Source organism: Elephas maximus, chromosome 11 (assembly GCF_024166365.1).
Source record: "Elephas maximus indicus isolate mEleMax1 chromosome 11, mEleMax1 primary haplotype, whole genome shotgun sequence".
NCBI classification, from domain to species: domain Eukaryota; kingdom Metazoa; phylum Chordata; class Mammalia; order Proboscidea; family Elephantidae; genus Elephas; species Elephas maximus.
The window spans coordinates 57418111-57436797 of record NC_064829.1 but is presented as its reverse complement, the minus strand read 5'-3'; the positions used below and the strand labels follow the sequence as shown (position 1 = coordinate 57436797).

Here is an 18687-nt window from a genome sequence, read left to right as displayed (position 1 = left end):
GTACACACAACTCCAGCAAGGTACAATTTTATCCCCTTCTGTCCATTTGACAGTTTAGAAAAAATCCGCACCCCCCTTTCCCCCTTCAGCTTCTCGGGTCTCTGTCTCCACCTCCCTTTGTGCAACTCTGCAAAAAGGAGGGGCCTCTTGAAGTTCAGATTAATTACCAAGTTAGAATATTTTTCAAAATTACAAGACATGGCCCCAGGAGATAAGAGGAGGGAGGAGGAGGGGAGGAGGCAGGGAGTGCGAATCTGCCCTGGCTGTGGCCAGGGACGCCTCTGCCTCTGCCTTCCTCTGGGGGTGCCATGCTCTGTCCCCACATCAAGGTAGGGTGCCCCCTGCAGGGCACGCACAAAGAAAGCCAGAGATTTATAAGGAGGATTTCAGATTCCTCCTAGGGCCGTGCCCTAGGGGTGGGCGGGGCACGGGCGTCTGGGGGTAGGGAAGGCTGGGGTTAAGGGATGCAGGACTTTCTGGTCCTGAGCATAAAAATTTGGATGACTCCACCTCTTACCTTCCTACCTGTGGCCTGAGAATTCCTGCTAGAAAATGGTTACGTTAATCAAGACTGCTTTCAAGGAAGGGGAGATCTTCTAAATCATCCTCCCTCTCTAATTAGGAGGACTGAGGGAGCTGTGGACTCACTGGGAGGGGAACTGGAAAGACTGAGGTTCACTGTTGCTGTCCGGTGCCTTGGAGTAGGTTTCGACTCATAGCAACCCTATGCTCAACAGAACGAAACACTGCCCAGTCCTGTGCCATCCTCATAGTTGTTGCTATGCTTGAGACCATTGTTGCAGCCACTGTGTCAATCCATCTCATTGAGGGTCTTCCTCTTTTTTGCTGACTCTCTACTTCACCAAGCATGATGTCCTTCTCCAGGGACTGATCCTTCCTGACAACATGTCCAAAGTATGTGAGACGCAGTCTCACCATCCTTGCTTCCGAGGAGCATTTCAGTTGTACTGAGGTTCACTGGGATTCAGCAATTTGGCCTAACTTTTTTTTAAAGTGCTGAACAGTTGATGTTTATTAAGAAAAACTGCTTCCACCTATATATCCTTTATTGTTATTGTTAGGTGCCATGGGGTCGAATTTCGACTCATAGTGACCATATAGGACAGAGTAGAATCGCCCCATAGGGCTTTCAAGGCTGTAAATTTTGAGGGAAGCAGACTGCCACGTTTCTCCCACAGGATGGCTGGTGGGTTCAAACCACTAACCTTTCGATTAGCAGGTGAGCACTTTAAACCACTGTACCATCAGGCCTCCTATATCCTTTATAACAAAAACAAACAAACAAACCAAACCCATTGCCATCTAGTCAATTCCAACTCAGCAACCCTATAGGACAGAGTAGAACTGCCCCGTAGGGTTTCCAAGGAGCGCCTGGTGGATTGGAACTGCCAACCTTTTGGTTAGCAGCTCTAGCTCTTAACCACGACGCCATCAGGGCTTCCACATATAAGGCCAGTTAATTCTCAAGTGAGCCACCCTCTTTCTTACTCTATATTTTGGAGAAAATACCCAAAGCTTGCAACCAACACCAACTTCCAAAAGATTTAAATCGATATCCTCCTGAAACCATGCTGAGATGGGTTTGGAAATCTATCGAGTTTTAATTGTTTAAAAACGGTCCTGGCTTGGAGACTGGCTTCCCTTTGGAAGCCAGTGTCTGGTGGAAGCTGGTATTTTTATAACTCCAGGCTCTTGAACAGATCCTGTGTTACTGTGGTTGCTAAGGGGAACACTGGCTTCAAATTTCACATTTCAGTTTGCCAAGTCTGGCTAAAGAAGCAGAACGGTTAAGGGGTGGGGGCTGGGGAGAGGGTCCGGGAGTGGTGGGGGTGGGAGACTTGAGTTTTATCCCAGGAGGTCATGGACCCCGGGCAGCCTCAGATGGGGCCGCTTTAATGTGCTTGTGTGGGAAGGTGAGATCTAGGAGATCAACAGCCTCACACCACTGAGTGACTTCTCTACTTCAGCCAAAAGGAAGGGGGCAACCGAAAGCTCTGGAGGGGACGAAACTGGTGGGGAGTTATTTCTGAGGTGGTTACAGGAGCGGTTGCTTAAGCTGGGGTATTCATAGCAGCAGCTGCTGGACCTGGAGGGGCTCTGTCGCTAAACCAGTGCCCAGGGGCTATGTACCTGCCCCAAAAAGATTACATTCTCAGAGGAACATTCCAGGCGGGGTCTGTGCCTAAGATTAGGGCTGGAATAAACTGTTCATGAAGAAAGGTTCTTCTGAGTTTTCAAGCCTCGTTCCAGCCCTTCACTTACTGGCTTAATGTTTTTGTTTGACTGCTATACAGCAGTTCCTGGATTATGAACGGGTTCCATTCTTAAATCTCTCTTTAAGTTGAATTTGTACATAAGTCAGAATGGTTCATATCTAACAGCAGTTGGTCAAATGTTTGTCTTACCAGAAAACCAAACCTGTTGTGGCCAAGTCCAGCTCATAGCGACACTATAGGACAGAGTAGAACTACCCTATAGAGCTTCCAAGGAGCGCCTTGTGGATTCGAACTGCCGACCTTTTGGTTAGCAGTCGTAGCTCTTATCCACTACACCATCAGGGTTTCCAATGTTTGTCTTAAACCAGAAAAACTCACTGCCATTGATTCCAACTCATAGCGACCCTGTAGGATGGAGTAGAACTGCCCCTTTGAGTTTCCAAGGAGTGCCTGGTAGATTTGAACTGACTTTTTGGTTACCAGACATAGCTCTTAACCACTACACTACCAGGGTTTCCAATGTTTGTCTTAGTTTATAGTATATAGTGTACCTTTCTATGCATAGAAAATATTAACGAAACATTACCAGATACACTAAAACATCTTTAACGTAATAATACAGTAATAATTATGTATTGATGTACTTTACAAAGTAGCACCCATTTGTTATTACGAACCGTTGTATGTACCTCATATTTTTAATATAATAAGGCTTTACAGGGGTTGGTTCAAAATTACAGATTGTACATAAGTTAGACATTTGTACCTGGGAATTGCCTGTAGTAAGAAAACTTTTAAAGAGGAGAATGAATCCGGGGCTTGTTCTCTGATATGATGCCCTTCCGAAGCAGATCTCCTTGTATGTTTGATGGCTGCGCTTCCATGTTCCCTCTTCCCACCCTACCTCATTTTGATCACCGCACTGTTCACGGTACCCTGAGTTACCCATGGTCCCTCTGGCCAGGGAGTGCCTTGACTTATTTGACTTGGTAATTGCAGTACATTTCCAGGAGGAAATGTGTCTGGGAGACTTCAGTTCAATAAGCAAGTAGCAGGTCCTCGAGTAGTACAAACAGTCTGAGCCGGACTATTAACCTGAAGTGGTGGTGGGGGGGGCTTGAACCCATTCAGCTGCCTGACGGAAGAAAAGCCTGGCCATCTGCTTCCATAAAGGTTATAGCCAAGAAAATCCTATGGATCAGTTGTACTCTAACACATGGGGTTGCTATTAGTTGGAATCGACTCTATGGCAATGGATTTTTTTTGGGAAAGAAGCAGCAATTTCCTCAGTGTTTGTTGATTGAATATATAAACTCTCCTTTATGCCTTCCATGGTGTTGCTCTTTAGCTTAAAAACTTTCAGATGCCTGCCCAAAGTCCACTTCCTATTAAGCCCTAGCTCAGGGTCAAATCCTGCCAAGGAGCCTCCCCTTCCCTCCTGCTCCCAGCAGCTGCCCATTCCTCTGAGACCCCTCCCTCCCATATTTGCCCAGCACACAATCCATCCTCGGTGTTCATGGCTGCTAAATTTCAGTAGATGTGGTCACCTAGTGGATTGTAAGCTCCTTGGGAGCAGGGGGGAACTACAATTTCTGTTTCCTCCTTCTAGTACTACTAGAAAACTTTGCAGCTCACTAAGAAAGTAGCAAACCAAAGCACTGCTTATTGACTGAGCACAGAGTCCTGTGCAAAATGCGGGGGTGGTTTTGTCATGGACGAAACCCAGCCTGCTCCCCGGTACCAATGCAACATGGACATGATTTAAAAGCAACCAAGAAGGGACCACCTGGCAAAGGACATGTCCAGGGAACAGGTGCCAGCTGTACTGTATGGACACTAGTTCTATAGGATGTTGCAAGAGGGGTCAATCAGGGAGGGCTGGGCTGGCGGGGGAACAGTTCCTGGAAACAATGGGAAGTGAGCCCAGTCCTGACATGGGGCAAGATTCAGGCATTGAGGAGGATGAGCATGTTCCAGCCAGGAGGCACTGGAGAGGCCTTCTGTGGAAATATAATGGGGCAGTCTGCCCGGAATGGTAGGGAGCTGATGAGAGGGTCCCCAGGACTGTGGGGGCCTTGGATGCCCACTTACAGAGAACGTGTCTTGTGTTCTGGGGCTGCCTCAGATGTAATACTTCTCTCAAGCAATGCCTGGGGCATGGTGGACATTCAACAGCAGTAGACAGTATGACAGCTTACCGAGGGCCTGTCATATGCCACTTGCTTTACATCAATTTCTCACTTATTTTAAGCTTTAAAATAAGCCTTTTTTTTTCTTTCTTTTTTCCCAGTTGCCATTGAGTGGATTTCAACTCATAACAACTACGTGTGTGTCAGAGTAGAACTGTGTTTCATAGGGTCTTCGATGGTTGATGTTCTTGGCAATAGATTGCCAGGCCTTTCTTCTGAGGTTCCTCTGGGTGGACTTGTACCAACAACCTTTCAGTTAGCAGCCGAGTATGTTAACCATTTGCACCACCCAGGGGATCTACTCAAATGCTTGTTGTTGGGTGCCGTTGAGTTGATTCTGACTCATAGCGACCCTATGTGAGAGGAGAACTGCGCTATAGGGTTTCCTAGGGTATAATCTTTATGGATGAGCCCTGGTGGTGCAGTGCTTAAAGTAGTGCTCAGCTGCTGACTGCAAAGTTGCTGGTTCAAACCCACCAGCCGCTCTGTGGGAGAAAGATATGGCAGCTGCTTCCGTGAAGATTTATAGCCTTGGAAATCCTGTGGGGCAGTTCTACTCTGTCCTATGGGGTTGCTATGAGTCAAAATCAGCTCAACGGCAGTGAATTTGGTGAATCTTTACGGAAGTGGATTGCCAAGTCTTTCTCCTGCAGAGCCACTGAGTGGGTTTGAACTGCCAACCTTTCAGTTAGCAGCCCAGAGCTTAATCACTGCAAAGGAAATTGAGGTTCAGAGAGATTAAAGAATTAGATTAAAGGCCCACAGCTACTAAGTGGCAGAGCTGGGATTCAAACTCAGGTCTCTCTGGCTCTCAAGGCTGTGGTGCCCTTCCCATAAGGACCTTTGGCTTGTCAATGGATGCTCACTAAACGCACATATGATGTGGCTGCTTGTGTTACTTAACCTTGACGGGCACGCTGAAATCATAGGGAGCTTAAGTTTTTTTTTAAGACCCATTCTCAGAAAGTTTGATTTCTGTGGTTGAAGGAGGGATCTGGGAATCTGTAATTTTGTAAAACCTCCCCGAGATATGCGGTCCGGAGCCCTGGGCGGCAGGGAGGATAGTTTCCCACTGGTCCAGCCAGCAAATCTCCATCCCCTTCATCATCTACTGCTGCCCGGGCACAGCCACCTCACCAAAGTGGGCCTTGTTGGAGGTCCGAATGCAGCCCCGTCTCCAGCTCGCTGGAAAGGAGGAGCGGTCCTCTGTCCCTCAGAAGAATGTTCTGCTTGACTCCCTCAGGCCTGTGAAATAGCAGAGGCTCTCCACCCACACCCACTTCATCTCATCCTTTTCCGAGGTCAGATTTCCCCTGGAGCCAAAACAATGTGAGCAATTGAATGCACGCTCACGCAAAAATGTAAAAAAGCGGCTCCCTCATTGTTGCACAGAGCAATTTCATTTCCTGAGAAGCCTGACTCGCTGACCTCTGTGTTCTCCTCCCCGGCCAGTGCCTGCCAGCCTCCTCCAGGAGCCCAGCCAGGTCCACCCCTGTGAGGGCACCCCACAGAGACACCCCTCAGAGGCACCTGCCCCCTCCCTGCCCTTCCTCTGGAAAGTGCAGGGAGGGGCAGCTGGGCTCTCTAGGGCCTGGGGTGTGGGGACAGCAAAGGAGTCAGCCCCAGGAAGGAGAGGGTGAGGGGGCAGTAGGGGTGCGGAGGGGTGAGAGATTCCTGATAGAAAGTACGCCTCCTCCCTTCCTCTGGAACACCACTCCTCACCCTGGCTGTTACTGCGGGACTCTGAAGACGGCTGTCGTTGTTGTTAGTTGCTGTTGAGTTGATTCTGACTCATGGTGGCCCCATGTGCGCAGAGTAGAATGTACTCCATAGAGTTTTCGAGGCTGCAACCTTCCTGAAACAGATCGCCAGGTCTTTCTCCTGAGGTGCCCCTGGGTAGGTTTGAACTGCCAATCCTTTGGCTAGTAGTCGAGGACTTAACTGGGCTTGCATCACCCAGAACTCCTCTGAAGACGGCAGGTGGAGGGAATTATGGGTAGAGATGGAGGAGGTGGAATGAAGAGATGGAAGTGACACGTTGCAGGCAGGGGAGAAAAGAGAATGAGAGGAAGTGGAGAGGCACAGGCTTCTCAAAGGGAAAAGGCACGAAGCAGTTAAAAGTCACTCCCTGCCAGAGGAATTTCCAGAAAAGCTCTTGAAGTAAGGGGCCCAGAGAGAAGCATTCAATGACAATCCAAAGGAGCCTAGCAGAAACACCACTGGGTCACAGAGGTGACAGGGGCGTGGAGGAGGCAGAGGGGGCTGGAGGGTCAGGATATGCGGGTACTGGGCCAGCCAGACCCAGAGCCTGGCAGGGCAGCTCAGAGAAGCTGAGATAGAGGCACCCGACACCCTGAGCTTAAGCACAAACACGCATACCTCTAGGGGGTGGAACCCTCCAATTTCACAGCTTGGCTGCGGACCTGGGGCAGGATCAAGAGATCCTTTTCTCCTCCTCCTCCCATTGCTGTTGAGCCAATTCTGACTCACAGCAACCCCCTGTGTTACAGTAGGGTTTTCTTGCCTGTACTTTTTATGGAAGCAGATTGCCAGGCCTTTCTTCTGAGGCACAGCTGGATGGGTTTGAACTGCTAACATTTCAGTTAACAGCTGAGTGTAAACTGTTTGCACCACCCAGGACCTACGGTTCCTTTGAATGCTATTAAAAAAGAGCTTGCTGAGCAAATGCAAGCTGTAAACATGAGGGCTGGAAGACTTGCGCAGTTTGAGGGACCAAGACTTTTCGAACTCTTTGAAAACCATCTTGGCAGAAACTGTTTGCTCTTAAGCAAAAAAAAGGGCTCATTGAAACTTATTCTCATCTACCCCTCAAAGAAGGATATCTGATTGGCACAGGTTATTCATGGCAAAAGGAGCCCTAGTGGCACAATGGTTAAGCTCTCAGCTGCTAATCAAAAGGTCAGTGGTTTGAATCCACCAGCCGCTCCATGGGAGAAAGATGTGGCAGTCTGCTTCTGTAAAGATTTACAGCCTTGGGAGCTCTATGGGGGCAGTTCTACTCTGTTCTGTAGGGTCGCTATGAGTTGGAATTGACTCGATGGCAACGGGTTGGTTTTGGTTTGGTATTCATGGCAAAAACAGGATCAATTATGCAAATATCTACAGGGGCCCCACCATGGAGCAGGTGGGGGGTTAAGGACTGAGGGATGAGAGTGGTCCCTGCTCTGCTCAAAAGGTTGTGGCACAAGGACTCCAGAGTCAGACCTGGATTCAAATACTGATTCTGCCACCTACTGGCTGTGTGGCCCTGGGCAAGTTACCTGGCCTCTCTGCCCTCCTCTGCGAAATTGGCATGATAATCTTCGGAGGGGAGTCCCTGGGTGATAGTACTAACGGCTGCTTGCTCACCTGCTAACTGAAAGGTTGGTGGTTCGAGTCCCCCCAGAGGTATCTCAGAAGAAAGGTCTGGCCATCTACTTCTGAAAAACCAGCAGTGAAAACCCTACGGAGCACAGCTCTACTCTGACGCACACGGGGACACCATGAGTTGGCACTGACTTGATGGTAACTGGAAAAAAAAACTTTAGAGTGTTTTTTGAGTAAAAGAGAAAAGGCCACATCAAGTTCTTCAGAGAGCGCCTTCCTTGTGGTAGCATGCGCCGTTACCATTGCTAAATAGATGACAAGGTGTTGTGAAAAGGCAAGAATGAGGATGGAACAGTCAGGAGGAGCTGTCAGCTGTGTCCCACTGGGGCCTGGGAGGAGGTGTCAGGGCCAAGATGAGGGAGACTGGAAATGACTCCGAGGTTTCAAGCTCGAGTACCGAGAGACCAGTTCATTCAGCTAGGTCTCAGTCCAGAAGGAAATGCCCAGGGGCCTTGCTCTGGGCAGGGCAGGTCTCACACAGCTGGTGTTCTCCAGTTTGAGGGGGCTGACCAACTGAGCGCATGCCCAAGCTCTAGGGGCAGAGGGGTGAAGGAGGACACTGGAATGAGTGTGAGCTCAGGCTGGGCCGGCTGTGAGGGCTTTGCAGCTGCCCCTTAGGTTTGTTCTACAGGAGACTCCTCACATCAAAATGGCCAGTGTGTGTGTGTGTGTGTGTGTGTGTGTGACTCAGCGGCACTAAGGAAGAAAAGTGGGGGAGGCCATGGCAGGTACGGAATGTAGGCAGTCAGGTGAGTCTGGGGCTGCTGCCTGGCAGGAGAGAGGCAGGAAAGGTGGCCCCGGGCCCGTATGAGAACTTTGTCTGAGCAAGAGGGCTCTGGGGTACAGCTCCAGCCATGTGGTGTTGGGGGGCCTGAGGCCTGACCTGGGACTCTAGGCGGCAGCTGGAAATATGAGTCTAGGGGGCATTGGGAGGATCCCAGGGCTGAGAGGGAGCTAGGGATTTGGAGTCAGTTATCTGCATGGCCTCAGGGAAAAGCCTACATTTTCCCAGCATAGGAGGCAGCAGCGGTGTCTTTGGCTTCTAGAAATTGCCAAGAGCTGGCTTGACTTGCTCCCGAGAAGTCAGTCAGAGTTGAGTATGAGTGAGTGTGTGATGAAGCAGGGGAGAATTCAGGGGCCCCCAGGGAGCTGGAAAGGCAATAAGCCCTACAAAGGGATTGATAAGATCCATAGGGTCCTACTTTGTATCTCCGTCTTTTCTTAGGACTGAGTTTAAGGGGAGCCACGGTTTCTACTGGAAAGAGCCATGGACTGGGAGTTCAGGAGCTCCAGATGGACCAGCTCTTGCATGGACCAGCCACGTGTCCCCAGATGGGGCACTGCATAGCACAGAGCTCTGTGTAACCAGCACCCTCCCCATGCCACATCCCCTCCCTAAACCCTTGCTGAGAAAGCAACGTGATCCCGCTTTGCAGATAAGGAAACCTAAGCTCAGGGCAGTTAAACTCTCCCCCAAGATCACACAACTAAAAAGCAACAGAGCCAGGATTTGAACCGAGGCAGTAGCCTGGCCCCAGGGATGATGCTCTATAACCATGTCCCCATGTGGCCTAAAGCATACAGCTGGATACAGGGTGCTCTGGCTTCTTCTTTTACACAATGATGAAAGCCACAGGTGATTTATTTACTCCGCGAGTTGACCACTACTAGCCCAGTATGGGCCTGCATTTGTGAAGCCACCCTGAGAAGTTAACGCAGCAAGCAAACGTGCAATGGGGGTGGTTCTTTGTGCCTGTGCACACCTCCTGGCACCTTCCGGATCTCACACCAGAAAGTTTGCACTACCTCAGGTGGTGTTAAAAGTGTCCCAGCAGCCAGGCCAGCATTCAGTTATATTCCTGCTTCCTGCTCAGGGGAGCAGGTGACAGCAACGCCAGGAGGTGTTCAGATCATGCTGAGCGAACTTGTTGGGGCAATCGAGGTCACTGTCCTAGAACAAGGCTGCTCCCTTTGTGAGGCACACTGCAGGCAAGGATGGGAGGACCCCCAGAAGTCAAGAGGGCCAGCCCTCTGCCTCCAAGACAGCCGCCTTTGGATCATTCCAAAGGGACGTAAAAGGTAAAGCTCCAGACCCCCTTGGTACTGCATTCTGGGCTTAAGACCCCTTGAGGGTGAAGTGACGCTGGGAGAGGCCATTGAGCCTGTGAAATAAGTCTGAATTCAAAAGTACTTGCTAAGAAACATGGTTTGGCTCTGCGAGTAGCAGAGGCTTACAGGTTTACAAAGCACCCAGGAGAGGCCCTCATCCTCTGCTTTAATGGGTGACCAGGCAGTCTGCAAAGAGCAGGCAATTTCTTCCAAATGTATGCTCCATGAATGCTTAGAAATACCTTCCCCTCCCTTCTCTTAAATCACCCTAATATCTCCTTTTTTTCCCAAACACAAAAATGCCCTTTGATCCCACACCTTCTACCCCTTCCCCCCTTTAGCCAACCAGTTCCCTTTTCCTGACTTTCACAGCAAAAATTCTCAAAAGACATGTCCGCACTCAGGTCCGTGCCTCCACTGACTCCTCAACACAGGCGATTCTGGCTTCAGAGCTTCCTCCTCTGAAGCCATGGTCCCCAGTGACTCCCTTGGTGCCCAAGCCAGGACATTGCTGTGTCCTGTTCCTACTTAGCTCTCGGCCGCATTCTCCAGCAGCTCCTCCTCCCTGATCCTGGTCCCCACTGCAGAGGGCCACTGAGGACGCGAGAGGACAGCACATGTGACCTGTGAGGCTCGCCCAGGCTCTTCTTGGGGGGGTCCCTGTGACGATTTTCAAGTGCTCTCTTGAACCTTCTCAGACTCTACATCTTTCTGGTTTGCCTCCTGCCTCCTTGGCCACTGCTCCTCAGCCTCCTCTGCTGGCTCCTCTCCTCGCCTCCATCTAGACCCTCTTCTTAGGTGGCTCCACCCATTCCTAGTCTTTAATACCACGCTCATACTCATATCGATACTTCAGACAACCCTCAATTGCATATCTTCAGTACTGACCCCTCCTAGATCATTAGATTAAAAACAAAACAAAACAAAACCAAAAACCAGCTGCTATTGAGTCGACTCTAACATATGGCTGCCCCTGTGTGTCAGAGTAGAACTGTGCTCCACAGGGTTTTCAATGGCTGATTTTTCGGAAGTAGATAAATTTTTTTTTTTTAGATTGCTAAGCCTTTCTTCCGAGGCACTTCTGGGTGGACTCCAACTCCAACCTCTCAGTTAGCAGCCGAGTGCATTAACTGTTTACACCACTCAGGGACTCCAGCTCTTCAGACACTTCTACCTAAGTACCCTGGGGAACAGCTCTATGGGGATATCTGACAGGCAACTAACACGACACCTGTTGAACACCAACTCCTGATTTTCATCCCCACTCCTGCTGTCTCTCTTCCAGCATTCCCCATCTGAGAGAATGGTGCCCACAGGCTGGTAAACGTGGAGCCCATGTCACTTCCACCCTTCCCTTCATCTCATAGTCCCACTGGTTCTAACTCAAAACTTGGCTAGAATCCAAGCCTTTCCCTCCCCCCTCACTTTCTCTGCCCTATTCCAATCCACCAACCTCTCACCTATGATGTCACAGCCTCCAGACTGGGCTTCCACCTTCCACTTTTGCCCCCTTCCAACCCCACCCCTGGAGAACAGCCAGAGGGGCCTTGTAAAGTACATTACTATATCTGCTGAAGAAAGTATCCCCTTAAGTTCTTGCTTCTCAGAAATCTCTTTGTTATTCTTACTTTTTTCTTTTCCAGATGAAATTTGGAAGCAAACATGTTTTTGAAAATAAATAATTCAACGGTAAACGAAACCAATTCAAAGATTTGTGCATTCAAATAATATGGAGGGCATCCTCTCGGCAGGCCAATATTCTAGATTATGAATCACCAAAGTCTGAGTTAATGATACTACCTTTTGGGGACTGTTTCCCTGTAAGGAAACGTAGTAAATAGAAACCTGGCTTCAGAAAGCAGAAGAGCAGGGAGTTAAACAGTTCTCTTTGCCAAAGGATTGAGCACTTTATAGTTGATATGAGCCTTATGGCGCTCCTGAGGTGAGCTTTGACTGACAGGAATTCAAGTGCGCGCTCCTCGCTGGCCGGCTGGCCGGCGGCGCGGTCTTCTCTTACCTCCCTGAGACAGGTGTAGATGGGGCACACGAGCACGCGGAAGGGCTCGCCGGTGCTGCTGCGCATGGTGCCGAACACCTCGCACAGGAACGTGATGAAGCCCAGCCAGCGCTCCACGTCCTGCTGCTGCAGCTCCTCTCGCACGGTGAAGTCCTTCTGCGGAGGCACAAGACAGCAGTCAGCTCGTGGGCCCGAGGGGGCCGGTGTGACCCCGCCGCACTGCAGCGCCTACGGTCTAAGGAGCTGGTCTCCATGTTCTGAACGAGGGTGGAGACGGGCGACCTGCGGCTGAGGCATGAGTGAGTGCCAGGGCTCACCCATGGCCACCTTGACCTTCAGTCACAGTGCCTCTTCTTCAGGTGTCCCCAGGCTGTGTCCACAGCCTCTCTTTCTTCACAGGGGCCAGGGTGAGGTAGGGGGGAGAGGACACCCTTCCCAGACTCACCAACTCCCCCATTCCACTCCTTCTGCTGAACTACCTCCCTGTGACACTCCCAAATCATGTCCTCCATGTGGGGGAGGGCAGAACATGCTCAGCAACATGGCAGTAATTGGTGACTGAGGCCCTTTAGCAGGCACAAGCTACTTAATGTCCCTGCCTGCAAGGGGCTTAGAGGCTACCAGGATAATGACAGGCATTCATTCATCCATTCACTCTTCCTCCTTAACAATATTATTGCCCCACTGTGTGCCAGGCAGTGCACTAGCTCTAGGACAAGACATGTTCACTCATAATTGTGATACAAGAGAGAAGATATTCAAAATCATCAGAAGGGTCTAGGTAAACTTGTATAAGGCAAGGTCATGGAAACTCCATAGATACATCCAAACTCCCTGAGAGACCGAATTGCTAGGCTGAAGGCTGTGGGGACTATGGTCTCAGGGAACATCTAGCTCAATTGGCATAACATAGTTTATAAAGAAAATGTTCTACATTCTGTTTGATGAGTAGTGTCTGGGGTCTTAAAAGCCTGTGAGCGGCCATCTAGGATACTCCACTGGTCTCACCCCTTCAGGAGCAAAGAAGAAGGAAGAAAACTAAAAATACAAGGGGAAGATTAGCCCAAAGGACTAATGGACCACAACTACCACAGCCTCCACCAGACTGAGTCCAGTACACCTAGATGGTACTCAGCTACCACCACTGACTGCTCTGACAGGGATCACAATAGGGGGTTTCAGACACAGCTGCAGAAAAATATAGAACAAAATTCTGACTCAAAGAGAAAGAACAGGGTATGCTCCCCAGACATGCTTTCAGCTCAGTAATGAACTCACTCCTGGGGTTCACCCTTCAGGCAAAGATTGAACAGGCCCATAAAACAAAACCAGACTAAAGGGGTACACCAGCCCAGGGGCAAGGACTAGAAGGCAGGAGGGGACAGGAAAGCTGGTAACAGGGAACCCAAGGTTGAGAAGGGAGAGTGTTGACATGTCGTGGAGTTGTTAACCAATGTCATAAAACAATATGTGTACTAACTGTTTAATAAGAAACTAGTTTGTTCTGTAAACCTTCATCTAAAGTACAATTAAAAAAAAAAAAAAAAGAAGGGTTTAAGTACAGGGATTTTGGGAACTCAGAGGTAGGAGTTATTACTTCCAACTGGAAACCAGGGCCTTGAAAGAGGCTAGGATTTTGACATGGGACTCTGAGGGGGTGGGGGTGGGGGACATTTCAGGTGGAGAGAATGACACAAGGAGGAAGGCGCAGGGAGGATCACATGAGTGTTTGGGAAGCAGGGAGGTGTAACCAGCCCAGGTCCAGCATAGGCGGGGTGAAGAGATAAAATAGGAGACAGGGCTGGGAAAGAAGGTTGGGGCCAGAGAATGGATGGCTGCAACCAGCCAAGGAGCTGGGTTCCATGTGGTGGTCAGGAGGGAAGGTTTTGGGGGGCACAGAATGTCATGTTCATACCTGTGCTCTTTAGAAAGGTTAACAAGGCAAAGGTGTGGAGACCTGCAGGATGAAATACAACCTAAACTACCTGGCAATGGAAAGATAAGAATCTATGGGAGATTATATTCAGAAATCTTCATTCTTCCCTACTAAAGCAGAGGAATACATTTCCCCTACCCCTTGTCTTTGGGTTTGGCCATGTGACTTGCTTTGGGCAAGAAAATGAGGCAGAAGTGACAGGGTGTCAGTTCCAATCTGAGGCCCTAAGAGACCTTAAGTATATATTCGTACTGTCATCTTTTTCCATCGTCATGAGAAGATATCTCTGGGCTGGCCTGATGATCCAGGGGGAGGATGAGGGACATGCGGAGCAGGACCCTACCTAAGTCTAGCCTGGGTCAGCCTACCTCCAATCAACTCACATACACATAATCTAAATGAATGCTTATAATTGTGTGCCATCGAGGTTTTTTTTTGTGATTGTTTGTTATGCGGCAATATCTGACTGATATAGAATTGATACAACAGACATAATCAAGGAAAATAGTACTTGCTAAGTGGTGAGTTCTAAGTTGAAAGACTCAAAGACGGTGCCAAGTTTCTGGGTCTGGGTGACTATGTCACCAAAAGAAATAGAACATATGAGAGAACAGTTTGCAGAATGCGACCCAGGCTCTTCTCACAGTCCAGGGCCCCTCCCCACTGCTCATTGCAGTTCAGCATTCTCCCTGATGCCAGAATCTCAGAATCTTCAGAGGTGGGAGGCTCTCAGAGATGGCTCGGTTAATGTCTGCTCTGTGTGTGTGAAAAAAGTGCTATCTAGAGGGGCAGATGGGGCTACAGTCTCTTCAGCTGGCAAATTAGGGACTGGGTGAGAAAATTCCCAAGAGAAGGTCCTCTAATTCCAGCTTTTGATAAGCCTAGAAGACTAGGTCACAGTTTATAAGTGCCAGAACTGTGTCTATTAAAAAAAAAGTACATATATATATTATATATACGTGTGTGTGTGTGTATGTGTGTAAAACAATAGCAGCAGCAGCAGCTACAATTTGTGAGCCAGACACTAAGCATAGTACCTTAACTGTAATGTATCATTTAACTGTCATAGACATCTGTCATGGATTGAGTTGTGCCCCCCAAAAATATGTTTCAACTTGGTTAGGCTATGATTCCCAGTATTGTATGGCTGTACCCCATTTTGTGATTGTAATTTTACGTTGAGAGGATTAGGGTGGGATTGTAACACCGCCCTTACTCAGGTCACCTCCCTGATCCAAGGTAAAGGGAGTTTCCCTGGGGTGTGGCCTGCACCACCTTTTATCTCTCAAGAGATAAAAGGAAAGAGAAGCAAGCAGAGAGTTGGGGACCTAATACCACCAAGAAAGCAGTGACAGGAGCAGAGCATGTCCTTTGGACCCAGGTCCCTGTGCATGAGAAGCTCCTCAACCATGGGAAGACTGATGACAGGGACCTTCCTCCAGAGCCGACACAGAAAGAAAGCCATCCCCTGGAGCTGACACCCTGAATTTGAACTTATAACCTACTAGAGTATGAGTGAATAAATTTCTCTTTGTTAAAGCCACCCACCTGTGGTATTTCTATTATAGCAGTACTAGATGACTAAAACAACATCCTAAGAGGCAGGTTCTTTCACTGCCCCCATTTTACAGATGATGGATTTGTGGTTAGAGAGGTTACATAACTTGTTCATGGCTATGTGGTACTGGCGGAGCTGGAATTCGAACCCAGGACTGCCTGCTCTGGAGACCAAGCCTCTCCTTCCTTCCTTTTCTTATGGGGTTTTTAAATTGGAAAAGTAATACCTCAGAGCCCAAGCTCTGTCTGAGTCTCCACTTTCTACTAAGCCATTTGCCCAGGCTGTCCCTAGGAAGTCAACTTATACTTGTAGATCTCATGGGCCCCACACCTGATTTTTCAGGTCTTCTGCCTCCCCCATCACTTCCCCCTGAGTGTCTCGCTGGGTATAACTGGGATTTGCCAATGCATGGGTTTCTGTTGTTTGTCTTCTACCCTATAGTCTGAGCCAGGTGGTGTCCCTTAAAGAATCCCCTGGACACAGCCAGGGACCCCCGCCTCAGTGGGTGCCCAGCACCTTGATGGCTTTGTATCCCCTCCCTAGTACAGAATCTGGAGGAGGCAGCCTCCCCAGTGGTTGCCAAGGGGTGTTCTGGGCATCTGTGAATGAATGAATGATTTTGCCTGCCACTTCAGAGCCTGTGAAAGGGCCTTGGACCGCTGGCTTTGAAGTCATAGTTTTTTGGGCAGTTCTACCCTCTTTAACCTTTGTTTATCCCTCAAAAACCTTATGTGGTCAGGGCAGGAGCAGGCATTACCATTCTCATTTAAAACCAGAAGAAAATGAGGCACAAAGATGTTAAAAGACTTGACTAAGGTCACACTACTAGAACTTGAATAAGAACATATGCTCCTTCCATTGTTCTCTGCACTGGAGGTTCTCTGCCCTGGCTGGCCTGGAGGTTCTCAGCCCTGGCCGGCAGTTCAAATCTACCAGCCGCTTCTTGGAAACCCTATGGGGGCAGTTCTACTCCATCCTATAGGGTCACTATGAGTCAGAATCGACTCGACAGCAACAGGTTTTTTTGGGACTCCACTTAGAGAACCTTGTGTAATTGGCTAGGGGTGGGGCTGGATACTGGTAATTTTTGAAATTTCCCAGGTGATTTCATTGTGTAACCACGGCTTTAGATCTTTATTAAGTGCCAACTTGGGAGCTAAAATGGTACCCACCCAATGATATCTGACTCCCCCTTTCCCCATCTCCCATAAAAATATCTGTGAAGGGGCACACAGAAGAACAATGCCCCACAACAACATTAAAAAGGAAGATAACATTTCACCAGAGTTAGGAGTCACTGGAGATAAAGAGCCATGCCAGGGGACAAGAGGAGTTGGGGTGGAATACTGTGTTCTCAGAGGGGTGATTCCCTTGGGCAAAGCCCTCTAGGGGGAGGAAAAGGCTTGGGGCCAGTGGGTACTAAGGATTGGAGTTTAAAAAAATTCATTGCAACTGACCAAAGGAAGAAAACGACACATATGCACCTATGCTATCTAAACGTATGCTGTCCAGTAGGGTAGCCATGAACCACATGTGACCATTGACCTCTTAAAATGTGGCTCGTCTGGAATTGAGATGTGCTGTAAGTGGAAACTACACATTGGTTTTGAGGACGCAGCATGAAGAGAATGCAAAATGTCTCTTATTTTAAAACAGTTGATTATACGTTGAAATTTTGGACATATTGGGTTAAATAAAAATATTAAATTAAAAATTACATATGTAATTTATCATATTTATAAATTTATATCACATTATACTTCTATTGGACAATGTTGATCTAAACATTCAACTCAAAAAGTTAGAAAATTGCCAAGAACTAAGGAAGTGTAGGAAGAACATAATACAGATAAAACCCAAAATTAATTAATTAGAAAATAGAGAAAGGAAATTACAAATAAAATAAAGAAAGAAGAAGTAGAAATAAAATTAGAAATAAGAATGATCTATGAAAACAGGTACAGAGTAGACATAAAAGCTTAACAAAAAACTATACAGCTCTGTTGATAATTTTGGAAAAAAATGACAAAATAGGTAATTGAGAAAATAAATATCACAAAACCTTACTAAAAGTTTACTACAAACCACAGAAAACCAGAATAGATAAAAATCATAAATGAAAAATTATGAAAGTCTCTAGGTGTATGACTGTTATGGATAGGTTCATTCAAACTTTCAAAAAAAAGGAATTGCTCTGCTATGTAGACTGACCCAGAATATAGAAAATGATAAGCTTTTCCAGTTCCCTATTACCAAAATCTCATAATGATAGTGTACTACAAATAAGGACTACTATAGGTTAATCTCTCTAATTTGAATCAATGTGAAAGTCCTAAATGAAATACTAATAAATAGATCCATGATAACCAAGTAGATTTTAACCCAGGGAGGCAAGAATGATTTAGTATCAGGAAATCTATAAATATATTACATCATTAGGCCGGACTGAGGAAAAAACAAAAAAAATAGCAGTAACATCCATGACTTTTGAAACAGAGGAGATAAAATTATTTGATATGATTATATCTATGAAAAACCCAAGAGGACCCTGTAATAAAGATCGGAATGAAATAAAAGTTGACTATTTAGTTAATAAGAGTATATAGATACAAAATTAATATACAAAAATCAAAAACACTCTTTTATGACAGGAATAACCACGGAGATATTTTAATGCACAAAGGCTCATTTATTACAGCAACAAAAATACTTAAATGACATTATTAAGAAATGTGCAAGATTTCTAAGAAGAAAATTATGAAACTAAACAGAGAGAGAGGGTCTTGAACAAGGGAAGAAACACAAGCTATTGCTAAATGTGAAGACAACATTGTAAAGATGCTAATTCTCCCTGAAATATTTCATAGGTTTAATAGCAATTTGTACTCGACATCCCAATCTTAATTTTTTGGGGGGGGGAGGGGGGAGGAGGGCTAGAGCCTTGAAAAAAGGATCCTAAATGTAATTTGAGAGCATAACAGAGTAATAACTAAAAACAAAACAACACAAACCTGGAAAGAATTAGATTACTCTTAACCTATTTAATAATTACAGAGTGTGGAACTGACATAAGAATGGATAGCTAGATCAGATAGTCTAGAAACAAACTTGGCATCCATAGGATTTCATCACATGATCCCGGGGGACCACAAATCAGTGGGAAAGGAAGCATTATTCATTCAAGCAATGGTGCAGGGACAGCTGTCTAACTATTGGGGGAAAATAATTTAGAGTCTTACTTCACACTGGGCCCT

At 47.4% G+C, this 18687-nt stretch overlaps 1 protein-coding gene across 5 annotated transcripts in view; it reads right to left on the bottom strand.

Moving 5' to 3' along the window:
- Positions 1–18687, bottom strand: part of CTIF (cap binding complex dependent translation initiation factor) — a 301119-nt gene that overhangs the window by 31655 nt on the left and 250777 nt on the right. For all 5 annotated transcript variants that reach the window (XM_049902306.1, XM_049902308.1, XM_049902309.1 and 2 more), the window contains one exon: positions 11940–12095. In XM_049902306.1, coding sequence (XP_049758263.1) covers positions 11940–12095 — 156 coding nt within the window. The remainder of the gene's footprint in view (positions 1–11939; positions 12096–18687) is intronic.